This window comes from Drosophila biarmipes, chromosome X (genome assembly GCF_025231255.1).
Source record: "Drosophila biarmipes strain raj3 chromosome X, RU_DBia_V1.1, whole genome shotgun sequence".
Taxonomy (NCBI): Eukaryota; Metazoa; Arthropoda; class Insecta; order Diptera; family Drosophilidae; genus Drosophila; species Drosophila biarmipes.
The window spans coordinates 24113638-24138799 of record NC_066611.1 but is presented as its reverse complement, the minus strand read 5'-3'; the positions used below and the strand labels follow the sequence as shown (position 1 = coordinate 24138799).

General features: G+C 44.3%; 3 protein-coding genes across 8 annotated transcripts in view; all 3 read left to right on the top strand.

The window, feature by feature from the left end:
- Positions 1 to 4766, top strand: part of LOC108027558 (mannosyl-oligosaccharide alpha-1,2-mannosidase IA) — a 53200-nt gene extending 48434 nt beyond the window's left edge. For all 6 annotated transcript variants that reach the window (XM_050887706.1, XM_017099035.3, XM_044093610.2 and 3 more), the window contains 5 exons: positions 1914 to 2526; positions 2615 to 2839; positions 2899 to 3037; positions 3104 to 3365; positions 3436 to 4766. In XM_050887706.1, the coding sequence (XP_050743663.1) occupies positions 1914 to 2526; positions 2615 to 2839; positions 2899 to 3037; positions 3104 to 3365; positions 3436 to 3582 (1386 nt within the window). In that variant the 3' untranslated portion in view covers positions 3583 to 4766. The remainder of the gene's footprint in view (positions 1 to 1913; positions 2527 to 2614; positions 2840 to 2898; positions 3038 to 3103; positions 3366 to 3435) is intronic.
- A 2234-nt stretch (positions 4767 to 7000) lies between these two features.
- Positions 7001 to 8156, top strand: LOC108027623 (uncharacterized). Its single transcript, XM_017099145.3, has one exon. It carries the CDS (start codon positions 7280 to 7282, stop codon positions 7529 to 7531), a length of 252 nt encoding a protein of 83 aa, XP_016954634.1. The 5' UTR covers positions 7001 to 7279; the 3' UTR covers positions 7532 to 8156.
- A 10753-nt stretch (positions 8157 to 18909) lies between these two features.
- Positions 18910 to 21330, top strand: LOC108027489 (alpha-protein kinase 1-like). The gene is made up of 3 exons (XM_017098933.3): positions 18910 to 19553; positions 20264 to 20361; positions 20671 to 21330. The coding sequence occupies exons 1-3, from the start codon at positions 19490 to 19492 to the stop codon at positions 21316 to 21318; spliced, it is 810 nt and encodes a 269-aa protein (XP_016954422.2). The 5' UTR covers positions 18910 to 19489; the 3' UTR covers positions 21319 to 21330.
- Positions 21331 to 25162: the final 3832 nt, after the last annotated feature.

The following is a 25162-nucleotide window of genomic DNA, read 5'->3' as shown; positions in this document are numbered from 1 at the left end:
ATAATTGGCAAAACTTAATTACTAAATTAAAAATAATTTACAGCTTTGATGTGAATTTCAATACTCAAACATCAAGGGATGCATTATTCTCCAATAATTTCTAGGGCTTTGCGGAACTGGCTGCCAATTTAATTCAATCACTTCCCATGTGCTTAACCCCAACTAAGCCCCGACCTTCGCCGTCGGGGAAGACCTTAACCCCTTAATAAGACCGCACTTAAGCGTTGCGTGATTTGAGCCCAATCATTTAGGGGTTAAAGGGTTGGGTGGATGGTTTTCAGCAGGTTGTGTCAACGCGTTGGACTTTAATTAATTACCGGGAAAATTGTTAATATTTGTTCAGCCCTCACTTGCTCCTTCCACTCTCCCACGTCTCCCAGCGAAAGCAAACATGGGGAGGTGGAGAAAGCGGCGGAGAGGTCGGCCCTTGCTGAGTGCTTTGTCCTGCGGTCGTAATTTAATTTTTGCAAAAATACCCAAATGAAAGCCACACCAGCCGAGGGAGACAGCAGAAAGGGGAGGGCGCTCCGAAGTATGCAATGCCGAATTATGCTGTGTGTGTGTGCGCGCGCCTGTGTGCGAGAGCGGAAGTACATGGCAAAATGCACAAGAGCGGAGGCCACACCAATGCAAACACACGCACGCGGACGCGCACCCACACAGGTGCAAAGCCAAATACTTGCACTAAGCCGAATGAAAGATTGGAGCCACATAGCCGGAGCCAAATTGGAAAGTATCGAGTCGAATGCCCAAACGAGCCAGAAAAAAGTATTCCATATTACTTAAAGCAAGTATAACAATATACATGTACTTATTAAGTATGAGCCTAAACACAAAACCCTTAACTTTCATAAAATTATTAGAATTTGAAAACATATGTTCCTATTCAAAAAATAGTATGCAATCATTTTTGAAGTTCAAAATTATCCTACTAAAGGGTCTATTTTTATATTCTCCTAATAAATAATACAAGAAAAATATTCGGCTGAAGTATTTAAATCGAGTAAAATGCGTATGTTAATGGGTGTAAATATTGGAAAACAAATACTATGTTTAATGATCACAATTCTTCAAATTCTTAAATTCAGTTTTTTAAATAACTGTGCGTGTACTACAATTCCGCATTTCTTGTACCCTAAAATTGTATTTTCCTCTTGAAAGATAACATAAAAAATCCAACTTTATGTTATCTTTCAAGAGGAAAATACAATTTTAGGGTACAAGAAATGCGGAATTGTAGTACACGCACAGAGAGTAATGCCCACGAAACAGATTTTCCGCTGGCCATTTCATTAACATTTCTGCGGCCACCGCCAACTACGTGACTTTCCCGGGCTGTGTGTGTGTGTAACTAGGCGATACTCAATGGAAAAAGGGAAAATCAACCCGAACGCACGGTCGCTCTGACGTATGCAAACATTTCAAGCCGAGTTGAAAGCGAGAAACTAAATATGAAGCGAATTTCAGCGAAGGCCAAATATTAAGCAGAGTAAATATAGAAATAACGTGAAATGTGCGCAAATCTGCATATTGTATCCGTGCGAAATGATTGCGATTTGTCCGAGGGTTCTTCAACGTTGGGTGTGTTGCATACGCAAGCAGCTTTCAACTGCAATTTTTAAATCGAAGCATCTGGCCTCCGTGGCTAACAAAATAAATCACTGATTTAATGGATATTTAATCCTGGCTTCGGCCTATGGCTTGCATGGGAATAGGTTGTCGGGGGTGAAAGCGGAGAAGAGACATATTCATTTAAATGATATACTACAACACCCAAATAAATAAGTAAATAAAAAATACCATGCGAATATCTATTACATTTTCAATTAGGTGTGACCATGTCCGTATGAAGCATGCTACTTGATATTATACGTTTATTCTAATGATTTATTACAATTTACTACATCTTCCAGATGATGGAGCACGCGTGGCACAACTACAAGTTGTATGCGTGGGGCAAGAACGAGCTGCGTCCGCTGTCGCAGCGTCCGCATTCAGCCAGTATCTTCGGAGCCTACGACCTGGGGGCCACGATTGTCGACGGCCTGGACACGCTGTACATCATGGGACTGGAGAAGGAGTACCGCGAGGGTCGCGACTGGATCGAGCGGAAGTTCTCGCTGGACAACATTAGTGCGGAGCTGAGTGTCTTCGAGACGAACATTCGCTTCGTGGGCGGCATGCTGACGCTGTACGCCTTCACGGGGGATGCGCTGTACAAGGAGAAGGCCCAGCACGTCGCCGACAAGCTGCTGCCCGCCTTCCAGACGCCCACGGGGATTCCCTACGCCCTGGTCAACACCAAGACCGGCGTGGCCAAGAACTACGGCTGGGCCTCGGGAGGCAGCTCCATCCTGTCCGAGTTTGGCACCCTGCATCTGGAGTTCGCCTACCTGAGCGACATTACCGGCAACCCACTGTACCGGGAGCGCGTGCAGACCATCCGCCAGGTGCTCAAGGAGATCGAGAAGCCCAAGGGGCTGTACCCCAACTTCCTCAACCCCAAGACGGGCAAATGGGGACAGCGTAAGTGTGATACATGATGTGTTTTTTGGAGACTTTAGAATAGTGTGTTCTCCCTGACAACAATACTACATTGTACTCTGATCCACAGTTCACATGTCCCTGGGCGCCCTGGGCGACAGCTACTACGAGTACTTGCTGAAGGCCTGGCTGCAATCCGGCCAAACGGACGAGGAGGCCCGCGAGATGTACGACGAGGCGATGGTAGCCATTCTGGACAAGATGGTGCGAACCAGTCCCGGCGGACTGACCTACGTCTCCGACCTGAAGTTCGATCGGCTGGAACACAAGATGGACCATTTGGCCTGCTTCTCAGGTGTGTAACATGCCGCATTTCAACTCGAAAAGTACTCAACTCTTTCGTCTCATTCACAGGCGGCCTTTTCGCCCTGGGAGCTGCCACGCGTCAGAATGACTATACGGACAAGTACATGGAGGTGGGCAAGGGCATCACGAACACCTGCCACGAGAGCTACATTCGAGCACCCACTCAGCTGGGTCCCGAGGCCTTCCGGTGGGTTAACATAGCAGCACCCCAAAGTAGCAGAATGACACACTAATTCCCATCATGATCACGCAGATTCAGCGAGGCCGTGGAGGCGCGAGCACTGAGATCGCAGGAGAAGTACTACATCCTGCGGCCGGAGACCTTCGAGAGCTACTTTGTGCTGTGGCGCCTCACGCACGACCAGAAGTACCGCGACTGGGGCTGGGAGGCGGTGCTCGCCCTTGAAAAGCACTGCCGCACGCCGCACGGATACTGCGGCCTGCGCAACGTCTACCAGCAGGAGCCGCAGAAGGACGACGTCCAGCAGAGCTTCTTCCTAGCCGAGACGCTCAAGGTGAATAGGAGACCTGAAACCGGCATTATATTCGCCGTAAAACACCGAAATTAATCCATTCCTGTTGCAGTACCTGTACTTGCTGTTCTCGGACGACTCGGTGCTGCCGCTGGACGAGTGGGTGTTCAACACGGAGGCCCATCCGCTGCCCATCAAGGGGGCGAATGCGTACTACAGGCAAGCCCCCGTAACGCTGCCCGCCTCGAACGCCTCGTAAGCGGGCTGGTTGCTGCCTCGCTGGCTCCTCGGCCTGCCCCTAGCAATGCACCTTACTTAGCTCTCGATATTTGCATACTTATGCCGTGTACCACATTGTAACTTTGTTTTTTTTTGCCTTTGGTTTAAGTTTTTAGTTTAGTGACGTTTACGTGATGACGACAAGTGCGTACGAAAGATATTGCATGTTTACAACACACACGCGACGCGAGAAACTTTCAATGTAACATATTTATGAAGCCTGCACATATATAGGAACTTAAACTAATGGAAATATCGTAGCTTAGTCCTTAACTGTTTGCACAAGTTTCTCCGAGTCTCTCTCTTTTTATTTACCCCACGGGGTATGTAACAATCCAAATAGATGACAGAGGTTGACGCTGGGGAGACCTCAATTTCCATTTAAAGCGAAAGCAAAAGCGAACGATGTAGACTTAGCCAACTCTCTTGATATTAACTATGATATGCGATAGGCGATATGCGATATATGATATATGTGTAAATGTAAAACTCAGGTGTTCTTATTATGATTTACCTTGCGCTCGAACAAGGCTCTTTCTCACTAACCAGCTACGTAACTATCTCTACAAGCATTCTATATCTCTGTGTGGATTAGTGGATTAGTGGATTAATGTATAAACGGCCTCTTGGCGGGCATTTCGATAGGTCCAGAGACCTACTCCGCTGATTTCCAATTCGAATCTTAGACCACTTTGTTTTGTATATAATTTCTATTGGCTTTCCTCGCAAAATGAAGGCAGAAGAAATCGAATTGATATGTATACAATATATATTCTTACACAATACTGTTTACTTTGTAGCCTAAATATTTAAAGATAAGTCTAATATAGAGTGTAGCTACTTTATGTGACGAAACAAATGTAACGCGAATTACCTTAAATCCAGAACATCAAGCGAAACGAAAGCAAATGAAATATATAAAAATGTACACCTAAATAAATATATATTTGTATTTAATTAAATCAAATAAAACGTAGGCAATTGTTAAAGTAAATTAGTTATACGATGGCGCGAGCCGAATGCGAATGGTAATTTAATTTTTAACAGCTGTAAAGGTTTTTTATAATAATAATACCAATAATAATCGTATTTATAATTCTATTTATAACTGTAATCCATAGACTAAGCCACAAGCATCGCATGATAAATAAAATATAGAAGTTATTTAATTGTTTTTTTTTGAACCTACGCAGCTTGTGCTGTGTGAAGTGATTTAACAAAAGTAAAAATAACATACAACCTAAGCTAAGACGAAAATGTAAAACCGAAGAATTTTAATGATGGATTTTAAGGAAATAAAATAATATCAAGTTTAATTAAATCGATAAATCAGAAGAGCTAAAAAGCACAAGCCAAGCGCTAAGCATAATATAACGCTAAACAAGAGTAAGACGACACTAACTAAGCGTACATTTAGACCTTAGAGCCAACTTTTTTTGTTTAGATCAAATTAGAATTGAGGCCAATAGCGAGATACGCGGTATATCCGATGGTGATGCCCAGAACATAGATTTCAATGGCAGTTTGTAAGTGCATCACACACAGTGCGTTCTTCAACGGCAGTCCCCGAGCTGCTGGCGATGGACATTGTATTTTGCCTAAATCGTAAGTTTAATAAAGATCTAATAACTAACCCATGCTGTGTAATCTGTCTCCGGGACCTCCAAGGATGGTGGTTTCAGCAGGGGCTGATAGAATCCACTTGAAATAATCCACTAAATACTTCAGTATGCGATCTTGAAAGTGCACTGCTCACTCAGTCTTTCTTTGTGTAAATATTCTTATCTCACACATTGATGGCTCATTGATAGTTGTCTGGCTATAAACAAGCGCCCCTCCCCGTCGACTCCGCTTCAGATACTTTTCTGTATCTGCCACCAAGCAGTTGTCGAGCTCAATTAATGAGCAGCCCACTTGAACCGAATGTGCGTATACTTAATGAAGAAACTCGCACAAAAGGCGAGCACAAAGCACCATCTGAGGTTAACAACATTCGCCGGCGACTCGAGAACCCGGAAAGGCAGTGCGTCGCGACAGAAGCACCCTTGCAGCCCGTCCCATTAACCCCCCAAAAATAGTGCAGTGGTCACATTCCTCTCTAAAACATCTAAAATTGGGAACTATAAAAAGGGGGAATTATTTTAGGGCATTTAAATATCAGGTTTTCTATGAATGTGAACTGTAAAGATGTGTTTTCCAAGGAGCTGCTTTACATTGTCATATTTTTAAATAACTTATAATCCATAAAATCTCATAATTGTTTAATTTGCAGCATTTAAAACAAAAAAATTCAAAATTAAGTATACTCAGGGGGCTCACAGTGATTGGCGTGCAAAGTCCGACTCTTGCCAGCATGAGGTCTGTGGAAGGGGCGTGCAGCTGCAGCAATGTTGGGGCGAGTGCGAACAAAGCATAACCATAAAACGGAGGAGTGCCAGCCGACGACTGCATTCGCCACCCACACCCACACCCACCACCCACCGTGCACCCCAAAAAGGAACAGAGAGCAGCCGAACGGGAGAGCACACCTAGAGAAATCAGGCTTCCTGCGCTTACAACTAAAATTGAGTATATTTTATACTTACTTAATTCCAATCAGGCAGATGTTAAGGGCAGACTGTTCAAGAAATGAATCTGAATGGGCAAGCTGTGGACTTTTGAAGCCCAGCTCGGGGTCACCATCCTGCGCTTAGTGGATAAGTGACCAAGTCGCACTGATCAAGAAGAGACAAGTGTGGTGCTGGGTCACCTCCTTGCTTCCCCAAAGGCTCAACAGAATCCTAAAATAAGTTACCCAGCTATTTTTCTAGGTGCACCATACCGGTCGTGCTCTTCCGCGCTCTCGCGCTCTCTTCTTTGTTGACTAGACGAGCCCGCCAGACCAGCCTTGGGTGTGTGCGTGAGCCGCGGCCGTGTGCCGCATGGCAATGCCGTGGACGGCACTGTTGTTGTGGCTGTACGCCGAGTGCTGGCATACCCTAGGATTTCGGAAAGTCGCACAAGTGGTCGGAAAAGGTGTGCCAACCAATATTTGCCCACCAAAGAGTCCAAACAGTCTTGAATGTGTAGTTCTAAAGTACACAAGCACGCTGGCAAATATTTATTTGGTCTGGTGCTCCAGCTTGCCCTTTTTTATATTTTATAGATTGTTCTAGGTATTGCATTTAAGAAAATGTTACTTATTCAGTTAGTTTCCTAATTAGTGAGTGTGATTTATCACAATATTTTTAGAGAGAATTATTATAATGAATTTATTATGGGAAGCAACACCCAAGCAGCAGAGGCGACATCTGTCTATGTGGTTGAAGCTTTACTGAGTTACGTTTTCGTTACCAAAGGTGTTGTAAAAAATACGGGAGTCAATTTAAATTTGTAATTGATATACTTTTTTGTCGCAGGGAATCCGCCGGTCGCCTCAGTCCCCTGAGAAGGTTCTGCTCTTTGTGCCTGGCTGTTTTTGTTTTTTGTTTTGGTCGTTGACGTTGCCGCGTCGCTTCCAGCAATCCGCACAGTTCGCATCGAGACGCCGAGCAGAGCGGCAGGCACAGGCACAGGCACTCCGCTCCAGTTGCAGTTGCAGATAGAGATACAGATACGTTCACAGACACAGGCACAGCGGGTCGAGACCAGACTTGCAGGCTTACGGTACGGTAGCTGCTTGACCACCCAGGAAGAAGATGCCGTTCCCCATCCATCCGCCCAAGCAGATGCCCTGCCCCCACTGGCAGCACTTCCCCATCAGCCCCGTGGACAGCAAGCCCAATCCCTTCGACTCCGTGGGCGGAGCGGCGGCGGCGGCGGCGGCGGCGGCGGCGGCCACCCAGGTCGGCATGGGGGTCAGCAAGCCCCCGGAGCCGGTCTCCTACCGCTACTGCCTGCAGTGCAAGGCCTCCGGCAAGGAGTCGTCGGGCCCCGGCGACAGAGAGTAGTCCAGCCCAGGTCTTTGGAGGTGACCGTTCGACCCAGCCCGCCAGCCACCACCTGCAATCAGCCACTTCAGCGGAGGACGCACACTTGGAGAGCACAGTCGGCGGAGGCGCAGAACAGAGATACACCCCAGTCATTACTTCAAAATCACAGATACAAGGAACAAGCTACATCGGAGCCAACCCATCCTTTGTTATACCGAAATGTATCTGGTCCCCGAACTCATATTGTATCTTCAAGTGCGTCCAGTCAGGCAGATATTATGTTCTGTGCTTTGCTATTCAACCTATAAATACTGGCCCACTAGATGCAGGTCCCCACAACCTGTACTTTCAATTCGCAGTAGAAACGAACCTCGAGCCATCGATCCGAAAGTCGGGTCCGGAGGCAGGCCCCCTCCCCTGTGTTATTATTTAACCTAACCTAAGCACACGTTCCACTTATTTCTGCTGTCTTTTGCTACAACTAAGCTAGGCCTTTTGTACGTATTTTATTTGTATTTAGAGCTAAAGACTAAAGTTTATGAATTTTTGATATACTTGTATAAGCGCGCGCCAGCAAACGCACGACGCATTTAAAAAACGAGTTCTACACAAATACAGCAGCACTCCCCACGTACGCATGCCACATGCTGGCGTTTTCGATCCGAAACTCGGAGTTTGCTGGGCTCTGTTTTCGATTTCAGATTCGTTCGTTCGGACTTCACGTCTATCAAACTCCCCAAGGTCACCTACGAGGCGTCGAGCCGAGAAGGTGCGATAAGAGCGGCTTGAGGTTTGAGTTTTCGATTGGAAAATTCGGGAATGGTCCGGTGTGCTATCGCCTGCCCACAGACGAGTTCAACAAACCGCGGAGCCAGGGCGACGAGCGTGAAAAACGAAAGCGGATGGATTATAGGCTGTTGGTGGGGGTGGGGGTGGGGGTGGGGACTACTTGCACCGCTCGCCGCTGCAAATAATCACACTCGGTTCTCAGAGAGCTCGTGTTTAGGTATGCTAAGACTGGCATGCACTGAAAAAAACGCCTTTCTGTATGAAAAAGAACATTACAATTGATGGAGGGACAATGGTTGCTTACCGAAAGAAGAAATATATTGTCGTGTTTTTAACATCTACTACTACTACTACCTATCTGTACTATCTACTCTTACTTATTTTTGAGGGGAAGCACTTATATAATGTTTACTATATATTACTTATTTTTATAGCGCATTTATTCATAATACATTTATGTTAGGCACCAAAAGAGAAATATATTGTCGTATTTTTAACATATTAATATAATATCATGTACTATCTACTCTTACTTATTTTTGAAGTGAAGCATGTATAATGTTTACTATATATTACTTATTTTTATAGCGCATTTATTCATAATACATTTATGTTGGGCACCAAAAGAGAAATATATTTTATTTTTAACATATTAATATAATATCATGTACTATCTACTCTTACTTATTTTTGAGGTGAAGCATGTATAATGTTTACTATATATTACTTATTTTTATAGGGTGTACTGCGTACCAGAATCATGAGTGAGATGAAGTTGCTACTTTTCCCTGCCTGTGGCCACTTATTTATATAAGGACGAGCGCACATGTGCGCACTATATTTAACCTTATCGCGTGCGGCGGCGAGTGCGTGTGCGAAAAAACTCAGCACTGACACCGAGTCGTTCGTGATATTCGCCCCATTCGCTGAAGGGTGAAATGGGGTTTTGAATGACACCAAGTTCGGCGTTTCCTCACATAGCAGTTTATGGCCAAGGTTTCGGGCTTATCTCCGCGATACGCCATTATCTGAGGCTATCTTCGAGTCTAGCCAACGTGCCCCCTAAAATAACCCACACAAATGAGGAGATATGAAGAGCAGATAAAAGTGAAAAGAACATTGGCAAATATACGAAGATTAGAATCGAAGCAGAAGGTAAAATACCCCTGTATCTACGAAATACTTCGTATAGGCATTTCTAGGAGGATAAAAAAATGTTTAAGTCCCTAATTTAAAAACGTTTTTAAGGTTTTAATCGCAAATAAAAAAGACACGCCATACTTTTTTAAATTGTTGTTTTATATTTCTTGCACATTTAATATGGTTTTGCTTAAACGTTCTCTGCTTAAGCGATCATGTAACTATATTTCTCGACATCCACTCAGCTTTTGAATGTAAGAGCTTCCGAGAGCTTTCTGTTTAAATAATTCGTTTAACGGCATTCAGTGTTGTCGTACTATTATTGCGGGAATTTGTTTTATTATTTTGTTTTAAATGGGTCAAGGGTACTGTGTACCTTTACTTGCAAACACAAATCGTACGCTAGGTATCTACAAACAATCGCCTGAAAGTAGGCTGTATCTCTTATATTATTTCAGTAGGAGTAAAGTACATCGAATCGCTTATCCATTTGCAACATAAGTCCCGTGCCCAAGCAACAACAGCTGGGAAATATTAGCAAGACACCAGGCGAACATAAACGTTTAACAGGTGTATAAGCGATCAGCTGACCCCTTCCACCAAGCCCACCAGAGATGCTCCCGTGAATGCTTCCCCTTGTCACGGCCCATGCAAATACAGAGGACTTCATTTTTAAGTCGTGATTATCGTGACTAGATTGTGACGAAATCGTGAAACCGCCATGCTTGCGCATCTCTCGTTTGCGTTTTGTTCTCAACCAACGGTTCTTTCCCATGGAGATCGCTTGCTATTGGTCCTGGGGGAGAGGAGAAATATGGAAGGGGCCGCCATCTTGAAAAAAACAGCTGTTTGAGTTAGCTTACGGCTACCAGCTGCCACTTGCTGTGTTTTCTGTTCGCCTGGTGTCTCAGACTCTTGCACCAAGCAATTCGGTTGAAAAATTGTTGCGAAGCCTTCGATTTGTTGAGGTAAATTTTTCGATTCTTAATTTCAGACACCAGGCGAACATAAACGTTTAGCAGGTGTCGAAACGATCAGCTGATCAGTTTATTCTAAGCATATTAGAGATGCTCTAGTGATTGCTTCCCTTTGTCACGGCCCAAGCAAATGCATGGGGTTTTATTTTAAAGCCGTGCCTATCATGACTAGACTGCGACAAGCTCGTGACGAAATCGTGAAACCACCATGCATGCGCATCTCTCGTCTGCGCTTTGTTCTCAACCAACGGCTCTTTCCCATGGAGATCGCTTGCTATTGGTCCTGGGGGAGAGGAGAAATATGGAAGGGGCCGCCATCTTGAAAAAAACAGCTGTTTGAGTTAGCTTATGGCTACCAGCTGCCACTTGCTGTGTTTTCTGTTCGCCTGGTGTCTCAGACTCTTGCACCAAGCAATTCGACTGAAAAAATGTTGCGAAGCCCTTCGATTTGTTGAGGTAAATTTTTCGATTCTTAATTTCAGACACCAGGCGAACATAAACGTTTAGCAGGTGTCGAAACGATCAGCTGATCAGTTTATTCTAAGCATATTAGAGATGCTCTAGTGATTGCTTCCCTTTGTCACGGCCCAAGCAAATGCATGGGGTTTTATTTTAAAGCCGTGCCTATCGTGACTAGACTGCGACAAGGTCGTGACGAAATGGTGACACCGACATGCTTGCGCATCTCTCGTCTGCGCTTTGCTCTTAAGCAACGTTTCTTTCCCATGGAGATCGCTTGCTATTGGTCCTGGGGGAGAGGAGAAATATGGAAGGGGCCGCCATCTTGAAAAAAACAGCTGTTTGAGTTAGCTTATGGCTACCAGCTGCCACTTGCTGTGTTTTCTGTTCGCCTGGTGTCTCAGACTCTTGCACCAAGCAATTCGGTTGAAAAATTGTTGCGAAGCCTTCGATTTGTTGAGGTAAATTTTTCGATTCTTAATTTCAGACACCAGGCGAACATAAGCGTTTAGCAGGTGTCGAAACGATCAGCTGATCAGTTTATTCTAAGCATATTAGAGATGCTCTAGTGATTGCTTCCCTTTGTCACGGCCCAAGCAAATGCATGGGGTTTTATTTTAAAGCCGTGCCTATCATGACTAGACTGCGACAAGGTCGTGACGAAATGGTGACACCGACATGCTTGCGCATCTCTCGTCTGCGCTTTGTTCTCAACCAACGGTTCTTTCCCATGGAGATCGCTTGCTATTGGTCCTGGGGGAGAGGAGAAATATGGAAGGGGCCGCCATCTTGAAAAAAACAGCTGTTTGAGTTAGCTTATGGCTACCAGCTGCCACTTGCTGTGTTTTCTGTTCGCCTGGTGTCTCAGACTCCTACACCAAGCAGTTCGGTTGAAAAATTGTTGCGAAGCCCTTCGATTTGTTGAGGTAAACTTCTTAATTCTTAATTTCAGACACCAGGCGAACATAAACGTTTAGCAGGTGTCGAAACGATCAGCTGATCAGTTTATTCTAAGCATATTAGAGATGCTCTAGTGATTGCTTCCCTTTGTCACGGCCCAAGCAAATGCATGGGGTTTTATTTTAAAGCCGTGCCTATCGTGACTAGACTGCGACAAGGTCGTGACGAAATGGTGACACCGACATGCTTGCGCATCTCTCGTCTGCGCTTTGCTCTTAAGCAACGTTTCTTTCCCATGGAGATCGCTTGCTATTGGTCCTGGGGGAGAGGAGAAATATGGAAGGGGCCGCCATCTTGAAAAAAACAGCTGTTTGAGTTAGCTTATGGCTACCAGCTGCCACTTGCTGTGTTTTCTGTTCGCCTGGTGTCTGAGACTGAAACACCAAGCATTTCGACTGAAAAAATGTTGCGAAGCCCTTCGATTTGTTGAGGTAAATTTTTCGATTCTTAATTTCAGACACCAGGCGAACATAAACGTTTAGCAGGTGTCGAAACGATCAGCTGATTAGTTTATTCTAAGCTTATTAGAGATGCTCTAGTGATTGCTTCCCTTTGTCACGGCCTAAGATAATACATAGGAGTTAAATACTTTGTCGAACTTGTCGTGACAAGCTCGTTCCTTTCTCGTGACAAGCTCGTGAAGCCGCCTTGGTGGCGCATCTCTTGTCTGCACTTTGTCCCCAACCAACGGTTCTTTCCCATGGAGAACGCTTCCTATTGGTCAATGGGGGTGGGGAAGAGAAAAGGGGCATATTGGAGTACAACGGTTCTTTAGGTAAGCTATAGCTACCAGCTGCCACTTGCTAAGATTTCTGTTTGCCTGGTGTTTGGGAAGAATGAATGCATCAATTTCGTCAGGCAAGTTCCTCCATTTGAATGCCTGATGCGCCCAGATGCAGGCAATGAAAAGGTTGCTAATCTCTGCTGCTGACGCTTAAGTTCAGTAGCTGTTCCAAATCACTCAATAAAATCCAAATATCTGATGCAATAGAATTTGCACAATTAAGAGGAGTGCTAAAGACACAAAAAATCGAGAGGAAAAATAACAAAAACTTAGAAATATTTACTACGAAGGTAGGCATATATTTTAGTTGTTTCCTTGAGGAGGAGGAGGAGTATTTATTTAATATTCATTTATAAAAGGACATCTGTTTTCAAGCTAAAAACGGCCACATCCTGGTCAGCACTGCCTGCGAAAGCTCGCTCCCGCGGTGCACGCTTTCGCTCCCGCTCTCTCCTTCGGCGGCATGCGCTCTCCGCAGAGGTCCTGCAACGCTTCCCGTTAGCTTTTCAATCATGTGGCCGCTCTGCTCCGCCTGCACCGCCGCGGCAGCCTCCCCCTCGCCGCCCGCTCTGCGGCCTTTCGGCATCTTCGCACGCATTCGGAACCGACGCAACAGCAGCAGCGGTCGCAACAGCAGAGTCGCAGCAGCAGAGTCGCAGCAGCAGAGTCGCAGCAGCAGCCGCCGCAGCAGTCGCAAACTCGCAAGCAGCAGCCACAGTCGCAGTCGCAGAGCCTCCGTCGAGTTGAGTCCCAGTTCGTTTTTCACGCTTTTCCTGCACTTCCTTCCACCTGGCTCTCTTGTTGTTTATCTAGTTCCTCTTCCCGTTCACCCACTCTCCCACTGCCACCTACGTTTTTTGTGGTGTTTTTGTTTGCCAGCGTTTTACGCATTAGTAACGTGTCCTGATTTCGGCACAGGAAACAGGAAGTTGAGACCAAGCAGTGTGTGGTACAACGGTAAATCGCAGTGTGCCAAATTGCGAATTTCTGCCTCTCTCGCTCACTCCCGCTCCGCCTCACTCTCTCTGCTTTTTTTGCCAGTGTATTTGTGCTACTTGTTTTTGTGCGGAAAAAAGAAGAGAACTAAAGTGCCTGAAAATTCTCAATAGCATTAATTAACGGTTGTTTCTCCCTACGGCCTGCAACAGGACCCCTCCCCTGCCCCAAAAAAGAAAACAAAGCTCCTGCCTCTCTCTATCTCTCTCCGCCTCTCGCTCTTTTATGGGTGTGTTTTTGGTTTTGCCCTAGGCCGAGTTCTTGTTGTTTTTGTTGTTCTTTTTTTCTGAGTGTACTTGTGTGTGCGAGTGTGTTGGTGTAGCTGTAGGTGTGGGTGGCAAGAAATAAAATTTCATAATGGTTGTTGTACTAGCTAACACAGAAGCACTCTTACCAAATTAATTCAATTAAAAACAAAACAAGGCGTAATTAAAATCATAATATACAAAATAAAGGCATTAGAAAAGTTTATGCGAGCAGGATGCTGAAATGGCAAGGTTGAAGAGCTGATGGCAGGGGAAGCTTGAGCTGATAAAGTGACCCAAATATGTGGAGCAACCTCACATGCTTAAGAAAATCCATTCAATTAAGGCGAGAAATGCCTAAAGCAAGGCATAAAAAATAAATTTTCTTCACTGATTTTTAATTCTTTCAATAACCTTGATGAAAAGAATACATAAAAGCTATCGGAAAGTGTTTTTTTGTTTACTTATTAAAAAGTATGGTTACCAAGTTGAATCTTAACTTCTTGAAGTTTCCAAATGTTGCAAAGATTTAAGAAGATTAAGTCTGACAGTGAAAGATACTTTTTTGTTGATGTGACAACATACAGCTTGCCCAATAAACAAAACAAATTGAATAAAAAATAAAGCAAAAGCGAAAGCCAAGTCAACAGAGAAAGGAAAATTTCATCAAAACTAAGAACTATGCCTAGTGATATTTATGTCCTTGTCAAATTTGTTAACCCATTATTAATTATTAAAATGATTTCAAAAATAGAACAGCAAATATTTGCTTGCCTTTGTTTGGTAACATAAATAGCGCAAATGAAAGCAGTGTCCTTTGGTACCAAATTATTTATGTTGGAAGGGTTAGCCCGCCCCGTCTCCGCCCCCATGAGCGGTGTTCAACGCCCATTTCAAGCCGCCTTTTCCGCTTTCCCACTTTTCCCACGCCCTGCACCACCCACCGCCTTCTTATCGCTGAAGAGTCACGTTTTTGACCCATTTTCACATGCTGGTGCCAAAGCCTATACAGATGGCACAAAAGCTGCTCTTCTGCCCCCACCCATCCCCATTAACCCATCCAGCCACTTAACCCTCGAGTGGCTCTCGCTGATGTAATGCCATTCGATTTGATTTGCCATGGTTAACCAGATTTGCTTGCCACAGCCATTCGGCATTTTGCGGTTGCTAATGCCTAGTCTTTACACTCGAAGAAAAGTTGAGTAGTTGCTTGGGTCAGCTTCGGGGCCTAATATATATTATTTTAAATTGTCTTTGCGTGTGTACTAAGTCTATATGATTTTGCTTAAATAAAATCTATTTTAGTTTTTGCATGGCCTAAAGCTTTGTCGCTCGATAGAATTTTCAATGCATATATATTTTTTATGATAATCTTTGGTGATCTGTAGATGTGACCTGCAGCTATGAGAAGCTCTTAAAAACTATATTCTTACAATTTTTGCACTCCCTACTTCTCTTAAAATCGGAGATTTATAGAGGTTTTATTATACCAGTTTGAAGATGGAAGATATGTTTAGAAAAAAATGTGCCTTAATTTTTCCAGTATTACAGTCATATTAATATTTTATTTTAATAGTTTTAGGACTCCCGTTGTATTTAAAAATTGCTGACTTATAAATTGTACAGTAGAAAAACGTTTCGGTTGCCTGCATTTTTTCGACTGCATGCTGTGTGTGTGGATCAGAGACTGCTAGTGATGTGCAGGACGAGTTGATTACTTGCCACATGGTTGCATGGTTGACGATAAGTCAGTAAGTTGATGGCCCAATTTGCGTACGACTCTAATTTGTTTGTTTCCCTTTCCATTTTTGGCTCCCATTAGCTTACCATTGGCCCAGAGGGTGACCAGCGCCGTGTTGCCTAGCAATTCCCCAGTCGCCGCAATGAACCACTGACTCGCCCTCGGCGCCTCTCCTTCTGGCTATCTGGCCATCTGACTAACTGCCATCTGGCCGAGCCTAGTGTACAAAACAGGAACCATCCCCAGTCGGATCTAGCCCCTTCACCTATCGCACGTGCCTGGTCGGAGACTAGAAAGCAGTAGACTGGCCCACTGAAAAACCACTGAGGTCCTCCCACAGGCGCAAGCAACAGGACTTGTTCATCGGTGAGTAATCCACGAAGGACTGGGACACGGTGGATCAAAGGGGTGCGGTCTTTTCAGTAGAAGTCTGCCCATAAATGCTCTGTCCTAGGAGAGGCTAAGGGTTACCAGACATTGAAGGGGATATCAGTATATAACATAGTTGTTTTGCAAGATAGAGTATTCAGTTCGTTTGCAACAAGTATATGAAAATATATTTAAAGAACTTATTAACCCATCCAGAATCCGTATAAAAGCAAAAAATCTTAAAAGGTTACATGTCGTATGAGTAATTTTTTGGGGAACCATCTTTGAACTCCGAGGAGTGATTATAAAGTCCCCTAAGGTCTTAGATATATATGGAGAAATGGTTCAGATACCAAACGCCAGATATATTTGTTCTATTCTATTGAAACGGCAACCTCCATTTGATCCTCCGCGCCCCGGGCCCTATATCATATAGAACTAACCACATACATCTTGCAGGCAGCCCCTTGGTCGGGCCCCACTCCAAACTGGCCCATCAATTTTGGTTCTCCTACCCGCCACCGGGCGCTGGCGGCGGTTCCTCAAGTGAGTGTTTCGGTTTGCGCATGCGTGGCAGCACCCTGGACCCTCCACAATTACTATTCGTAATACCCCCAGCCCCCAAGAAAACAAAAAAGAAAAACATAAAACCGATCCCCCTTCGTTTGTGTTGTTCGTCCCTCGATGTCTATGTAATCTGATTGATCGATATAACCGAAAGTGATCATGAAATAGCCCGTGTACTCGTATAGTCCATAGGGAGTGCGATTATCGTTTGTTCTTTGGTTCCACTTCTTTTTGTATGACTAGGCCATCCTGTGAGTCCTCTCTCTCTCTGTATATCTATCTGTATTTAACACATATATGTATCTTGTCTGTACGTATGTATATGTCTGTATGTGGTACGTTTGTTAAGTGACTCCTCCTAGTTGTGAAAGCCACATAAAGTATCTCTCTTATATATAGTCGATGATTTCCACATCCTTTCGTTGTTGCCATGACCTAGGTATAACGTATACTTTGCCACATACCATTGTTAATAATGTATAGTATAGCGTAACTCTGTAGTCAAGAAAACCAGAAAGCCAGAGCCAAAGAGAGAGGTAATCCGGCTTCAAGGATCAGATTAGAGGATTACAGTCCCAGATTTGTCTTGGTTTTCTCTTCATTTTCCTTGATTGCGCGAATTCGTTGGTGTCCATATAAACACAAACTTGGTTGGGGCTGGCCAATGCATTTTTTATATATTTATTAAAGGATTACAATTTAACCAGCGACTTGTCCATTTGCTGGCTCTCCCCAAGAAAAAAAGTAAACTTAAGATTTAGTTCCGATTTAAGTACGAAATAATTGAAGATTTGTTTTTGTCCTTCTTTTCTTTGCTCTTCTTTGATTGAATTGTCTTCTATGTTCAACACACAAATAAAAAGGAACAATTAAACTAAGGAATCGAGCCTAACAAATACGAAATAAAAACTCAAGAGATGAAAAACTAAGCAAATACAGAATCGAACCTAACTGAAAAAAACGGAGATTGTCTCTCTCCCTCTCAGTCTCTTCTCTCTCTCTCTATCTGCCTATATGTCTATCTCTCTCTCAAAAGACACACTCAGACACACCGCACTCACCTAACGGTACTTCTAACGGTAATTCTATTCCAATCGTTCCGGTTCGCGTCGCGATCGCGTGAAAACCCATTAAAAATTCGACAAGAATCGTTACTAAAATATAATCAAAATCAAAAGCGACACAAAAAGAACAACATCATCACCACAAGTACAACATCAGAAAAAACACTTTGAGGTAAGGAAGAATTTCTTTCTCACTGTCCCACACACTCCGCCTCTCTCCGTCTCTCTCTATCTCTGTCTTTGTCTCTCTCTGGTCTCGTAGTGTTGGCTAGATGGAATATCAACTATTCCGTTGAACCAAATAAACCAAATCCCCATTAGAAACCCCCCCAGACCAAAAAACAAGAAATGGAACCCCCCACATAGCGAGTTTCTTTATTCCGCCGTTCCGTTCCGTTGGTTGTTTCGTTACTTGTAGTTCGTTTCGTTCCACGTTCCTTGTTTCCCCTTAGTTGTATTCATTTTTCGGTTGGTTTTTGTTTTTCGCATTTTTTGTAGCGCCTTGTTGATGATGATTAAGAAACGATGATGATGGTTATAACACAACGACGACCCTGATGCAATTGTGTGCGTGTGTACAAAGTTGTTTATGAATGAAACGGGGTCAAAGGTGGGGCAGGTGCAAACTTGTGGCATCCACTGTGCAGCACTCGGGACCACTTTGTAGTCATCCAAAAGCGTAGAACGAGATAATTGCAGCTGGTTGACAGGACGCATGCTTAAAGCTATAGAAAAGGTAAAAACACATAACAAGAATGTAAGATAACTAGAACAAGTAGCAACGATTTGGGTACCTGGTAGCTGGGCTGTCACAGAAATGTAGCCAACCCAATTTGGTTGGAAGTCTTTTTTGGATAAATACTTATTTCAACTATTATTGTTTGAAAACGATTTGCGTGTCATACCTCAAACAATGGTAGGAGTTCGATTAGAAAAATATGTAATAAGTCAAAAATGTGACCAGCGCTCTATTGCAAGCATCAGTGGCATTTGGTCACACTACAAAGTGCATGTTTTAAAAAACGATAAAATAATAACCCTTAAAATAAATAACCTCAGAATGTAGTGCTCCCAAATCCGTATGCATACGAAACTACTATTTTTCTGTGATCAATCCCTACCCACCACACCACAGTGCGGCTCAACAAAATGTTTGCCCACCGCCCCTGTGACGCACACACTGAACTTGGTGAACTCTTCTGCTCTCGTGGTGGGTTGGCAAGCGGCTCCGAAGCGCAACGATGGGGCCCTCAATCGGTTGAAGCCAAGGCCAAAGCTCAAAGCTCAAATATTCATGGGAAACATAAATGAGCGAGAATGGCAAAACGACTGGCAGCAAACCAAATGTTGACTGTTGTTAGTCGAGTAGAGACCGCTCTTCAAAGTGGGAATGTTCACAGAATAAATATAAACACGCAACTAGCTAGATAAATATGTAAAATAAATAGGACCCCGAAGAGTAAAATTTAAGAAACGGGTTGGCTATTTAATCTGTGCCCAAATTAACGCGCAACACAAGCTGGGACAGTGGAATAGACTAGAATAGAACTTGAAAGCAACTAGTGTGCCCAGCACTTGTGGAAGCCCGCCCGCGACCTGGTCACACTGCCGCCAAATGCATATCTGTCTGGTTGCCGCGAATATGCACGCAGCTGAGCTTTAATCCGCCCGAGAAGATGACACTAATTGGGACGCGGTCAACGTTGAGTGTGTTTAGCGTTTTGGGTTCGGTGTTTTGGGTTAGTTTTATGTTTTTAGTGGGCCGCACTTGGGCTTTCAGTGTCAGTGTCGCTCGGTTCTTCGACCACAACTGACGGCTGTTGAATCCCTCGATTCCGAATCCGTGTGTGTGTGGGCTCCTCACCTGCGAAAGGTGCGAATTAGCATGACACCGCCCCGGCTGAGTCGCTACTTGATGGCAGTGCGTGGTGGGCGAGACGGGGAGCAGCGTAAGTAGGGGGCGTGGCCTTGAATTGTATATGCAAACACATATGTGGGTGTGTGTGCGTGCGAGCTGTAGATGTGCATGCTGCAAGTTGTTTTTTCAAACCATTTCGCGTTTTCTACCGTGCATGCTTGAGCTTGAGTAGACGCTGACAGTATGATAATTGCAATTGAAGTACCATAATGAGAATCGATTGAAACTGTTTCAACATGCCCTCTCTCTCTTCCCCGTCTCTCTCTCTCTTTCTTTTCTTCCCAACGTATTTTTCAAATGGTTCTTTTCCTCGGTACTTATGGTTTTCTTCCGCCTTACCTGTTTCCTTGCCTTGTTATTTTTTAAATGGATTTTTGGTCGTCTGTGTTCTGTTTTCTTTGGGTTTTCAATGGGATTTCATTTTAAATTGGCTACTGTCTGTATACTTATTGTTTAAATTACGCCCTACATTCAATATATTTTTTTAATATTTTTAAAATTTTGTCTTTTGTTTTCTTGTTTTTTTGTTGTACATTTTCATTATTTTCATAATTTGTTTTTCATCATTTTCCTTCGTCTTACTCTTTGCCTTACCAATCTTTAAATGTGGTGACTTGTTTTCTGTTTTCCTGGGTTCTTCGATGGACTTCCTTTAATTATGTTATATATTTTTTTTGTATATATTGTTCTTTTAACTTCTATATTTTGTGATGATTTTTATCAATTTTTGTGATCATACAGACAGCAAGAACTCGCAGACCGACGAAGAGAAGCAGCGCGATCGACAGCGAAACGAGCGCGAGGCCAAAAAGGAAGAGCAGGACGCCATCAACTACAAGGTGAGTGTGTGGGTGTGTGTGCCTCTCTCTGTCTGCCCTCTCCCTATCTCTTTCTGTCGCGGCCAATTCGGTGTGTGCGTGTGTGTATGTGTGTCTACCGCGCGGGCAACTCCATTGACAGTCTAAAAGATACTAATTCCGCAAAGAGATATAAAAAATTATGCGAAAATAGAAAAGAAAGATAAGAAATAGAAAACCGATCAAAATGCAGCAGTAATTGAAAATGCAGCAGCAATAGTAACGATGGCCATGCGATAACCCTTAAACCTGATAGTAAGAATGCACTTTGCGACAATTGCATGCAAACAGCGCGACAAGGAGCAACGCGAGGCCCGTCTGCTGGACTTTGAGATACGCCGCCAGCAGAAGCGGGACGAGCAGCAGCAGCAGCGCCAGCAGCAGCAGCAACTGCAGCAGCACCGCGAGCAGCAGCACCAGCAGCAGCAGCACCAGCGCGAGCAGCAGCAGCAGCACCGCGACCAGCAGCTACACCAGCAGTCCAGCGAGAAGAGCCCGCCCACCTCGTCCGCCGCCGCCGCAGCCGCCGCTGCCGCCCACCAAGCGCATCCTCATCCGCAGCAGCAGCGACAGCACCTGCACCTGCAGCAGCAGCACCTGCAACAGCAGCAGCAGCAACAGTCAGCGGGCAGCGGCAGCAGCAACACACCTGTGACCCCCAAGTTGCAGACGCCGCCCCCCGATCGATCGCTGCCCCCCGCCTTCCGGAGCCGCTCCATCGAGCGGGAGATACTCTACGAGCGGAAGCGATTCTCGCAGCCGGAAGCCGGCGAGATCAAGGTTTTCCATCACAAACCATCTAGCAATGCCGCCATCCACCCACCACCCATCATGCCCCTCCATCCAACCCATCTGCACCTGCCAGCGGCACATTTTCGTTTTTTCGAAAGGTGGACAAAAAGTCGGTCGAGTGGCATGATGTCACTATTTATTTTTTAATTTAACTACTTTTTAAAAATAAAACTATAATTTATCCACCTACTGTTGATATTTTAGGATTTTTTGGAACACATTAGGGGTGCTATCGAAATCACCTTTAAATGTGACCCAAAAGTATGCAACTAAAAAAGGAAAGTCGTCTTTTTAGATAAATGTATTGTTCTCCTAAGTTTTAAATATTTTGTTGCATACTTTTATACATCTAAAGTGGCATACAAAGTGACTTCAAAGTCCTAAAGAACAAGTTGCAGTAAAGTTATTGAGAACGTTTGGTGAATACACTTTCCATTGGCATTTTTTACTTGATTAAAGTATCTTTCAAACCGGCTTTTGTCCACCTTTTCAATGCTTAACTATTACTAAATGAACTCTCTTTGGGAAATCACTTGGCACAGGAGCTCGATAGTACGACATCATCATCGTCCACCCAGCAGACCTTCCCTGGCAGCGCAGTCGGCCCGGGCAGAGCGTCGACAGCGGCAGCGGCGGTACCTGGGAGCGGCACACCGGGAGCGGGACAAACGACGACATTGGCGGGGCCGCCGGCAACGGCCGCAGCTGCCACAGCTGCGATCATCCCGATTCTGCCGCTCGGCGTTGCCACGCTGCGCGATGATTCCACCGAGTCCGAGCAGTCCGTGACCTGTGCGCACAGCCAGCTCGATGCCTACCACCGCATCATGTGAGTATTTCGCCCAAAGTATTCATACACTTATACCAGAGTCCTGTCACAACGCCCTCGTAACTGCAAAAATGGGTGGCCCTGGTTGATAGCTGCTCAAAACGGTTGATCTTTTTGTTGTGCGTTTTGATTTGACTAAATTACGACTGAAAAACGAGCGAAAAAACGTATTTTTCGTCCAAAAAAGCTACTCCCTATTTTTGGGCAAAAATATCAGTTTTTTGGTCGACAATTTGAGGAATGACGTCAGAATGAGGGATGAGATACCTCGTTGAGCTCGTAATTAAATTCCGAATCGATTGACACTTAAATCTGAAAAACAAAATTTTTGAAAATATTTTCGAAAAAAATGATGGTACAACCCCTGTCAAAAAACGCCGAATTTGGTCAAAAAATAAATTACCCAAAAAGTGACGGGGATCGATAGCCTTGGTTGATAGCTGCTCAAAACGGTTGATCTTTTTGTTGTGCGTTTTGATTGGACTAAATTACGAGTGAAAAACGAGTGAAAAAACGAATTTTCCGTCCGTAAAATGCTAGCCCCTGTTTTTGGGGAAAAATCGCTTGGCATTGAAATCCAAAAAAAGAAACGATGATACAACTCCTGGAAGAAAATGGGAAAACTGGTCAAAAAATAATTTCCCACGTTTTACCAAATTCAAACTTAAAAACGGCGTCGGAAAACGTTCTTGTCAATCGTAATCCCCTTTTTACGGTTCACTGATTGAATTGGTTGCCGGGAATGACAGTAAAAAAGATAGGAGTGTCACTCTGTTAAAATAAACCATTTTGTGGGCTGATTTTATGAGCTCTAAAATGTAAAATCATGGCCCTGGTTCCCATTTTACATCCTCCATTCATCAATAAACGGTAGATTTATTTATTATATGTATCTGTGAGCTCGCGCGTTTGTTTTTTACTGCCTCGCCGATCTCAATTCGTTCTGGCTGAGAGTGTTAATGTCCTTAAAGGCGGGTAGGTAAAAACCGTAAGTTAAATGAATTCAATTTAGCTTCCGAGTGCCGCTTGTTATTTAACGGCGCGGCAAAAAGTCTGTAAACATACAAACTGGGCTTGTTTGCATTTTCCTTGGGCCTGCACCGTTTAAACTGCGTTCCGCGGCGTTAAATCAGGCAACCTTTGCCCGACTCTCCTCCTACTTTCTCCCTGCAAAAGCTTGCAGAGCCGCTTTTCTCAGCTTATGTGCCATCGAAGAACAGATTTTCTTGGCACAGCTTGTGTGACTCATACAATTAAATAAAACAAATGCATTCGATAAAGTTTTTGCCAAAGTTTGAAGCAATTCCGCGAAGGGCACTAAGCCCTGAGAAGTATGCTTTGAAAGTTGCATGTAGAATGCGCGTAGGAGGCGTGTAAAAACCGTGGAAAATCAAGTATACGCCATGCTGTCCAGCGGTCAGCGCAAGTTGCATTCGACAGATGGCGCCCATGTGCAGTGTGCTAGATGCATAACATGCTTATCGTTTATTGAAATATAAGTTCTTTTGAGGTTTAATTAAAACACCTCTATAAAAAAGTAGTGTCTTCCTATTAGTATTCTTATATATTGTAAAGTCTTAGTAACATTAAGTAAATTAGCAACCTACTGACAGATCGTTTTATTCATTTTTGGCAATGTTGCCCCTCGTAGTCATTATGCAAGCATTTTTAGAACCTCCAACTTGATGGAAAAATTAGCAAATAACATGCTCCTGCGCTGGCCTCAAATTTAAATGGTTAATTTTTCATGAAGGCCAAGTCATTAATCGACCAGCCACGTATGCGCCCGGCACACGGCACACAGGTGCATTTCCAAATGTTTGTGCCCCGATACCGGGGCTTTATTGTGTTTGATTTGGCACAGCCTGCAGTCTGCAGTCCACAGTTCCGGCAATCGGATCGAAATTGAGGCATTTCCCACGGCCCCATCCTATATTTATGTGCACAGGCGAGGTCCACCTTGCAATCAATTGCCGCAAGTAAGTGCCTTTTAATTGCCACGGGCTGCGGCGGATTAAGTTTGCCTGAAAAGTGCCAAGTAATAGTCTTTAATGCTCCTGTAGCGCCACTCCAATATGCATATATGTACGTCGCTCGTGGTGTTCATTATGGCCTTTGGCAAACGACTTCTTTGCACTTATCCATTATTCATTATTATCCCGGCGCCATTTGTGCAGTATTTGGACTCGTTCCAGCCCGGTTCTCAGGCCAATGCATTAGCGCCAGATTCTGATCAATGAAAAGGGGCGCTTCATAAATAATGTACTGTCTATGAGTTATATTCGTTCTACATTTTCGAGCTATTGTGGCGAGTACTGGTTTTTCAGCATTTGTGGTACTTAAAAATGTTTTCAGTTGTTTGGTGTAATTTTCTAAGACTAAACTAAAATCGAGACCTAAGATATGCATAGGAAGTCTTCATTTCGTAAGGCCTAAGAGCTAAATAATAATTTAGGAGTAACCAACGCACAAGCTTTTATAATAGCAACTTATGCAGCACATGGTATTTTTTACAACTCTATAATACAAGTTTGTACTATGGTACATAAGTTTGTTAAAAACAGTTCCTGTGTGTTGGTCCCTAGATTATTATTTGGCTTCGGGCCTTATAGAGTATAGAACTCCCATGTACAATTCAGGTCACGATTTGGGCTGCACTCAAAGTGAATTTATATTGCCTACTTAGGAGGGCAACTCCCCGGAGTCTGTGCGCTGTGCCGAGGAACTTTAAAGGCGAGTGCTTACAGGGTATTTGTGAGTCAGCGATATGTGCACGTGTGTGCAGCATATAGAAGAGCAGAGAGTTGTACACTCTTGCAGTTACCCATTTCGCCCATTTCAGCAGGGGGAAGGCCTTGTAGGCCCCGGAGCATAAGCCGAAAAGGCAATCCCGTAAAAAACACGCACTTCCATCCGTCTCTAGTAGCACACACACACTGCGGCACTGCAGAGCACTCACACACGGGAGCCAACACACACAGCAAAACAGACACACAGATTCCCACACACACTCGGCGACTACACTCCCACATGGAGAATGAAGAAACATGCCGGGCCAATTTGCAACCGCAGAAAAGAATACGTCTGGGAGGAGTGCGAAAGAGATGGGGGCGGCGAAGGACAGCGGGAAAGAGAGGGGGAAGGACTCAAAAAAGAAAGAGA

Excerpts from the sequence above, each read along its gene's own strand:
- LOC108027489 (XM_017098933.3), top strand. The coding sequence starts at position 19,490 with ATGACACCGCCCCGGCTGAGTCGCTACTTGATGGCAGTGCGTGGTGGG. Across the intron at positions 19,554-20,263 it reads TGGGCGAGACGGGGAGCAGC|ACAGCAAGAACTCGCAGACC; the intron begins GTAAGTAGGGGG and ends GTGATCATACAG. Across the intron at positions 20,362-20,670 it reads AGGACGCCATCAACTACAAG|CGCGACAAGGAGCAACGCGA; the intron begins GTGAGTGTGTGG and ends GCATGCAAACAG.
- LOC108027623 (XM_017099145.3), top strand. The coding sequence starts at position 7,280 with ATGCCGTTCCCCATCCATCCGCCCAAGCAGATGCCCTGCCCCCACTGG.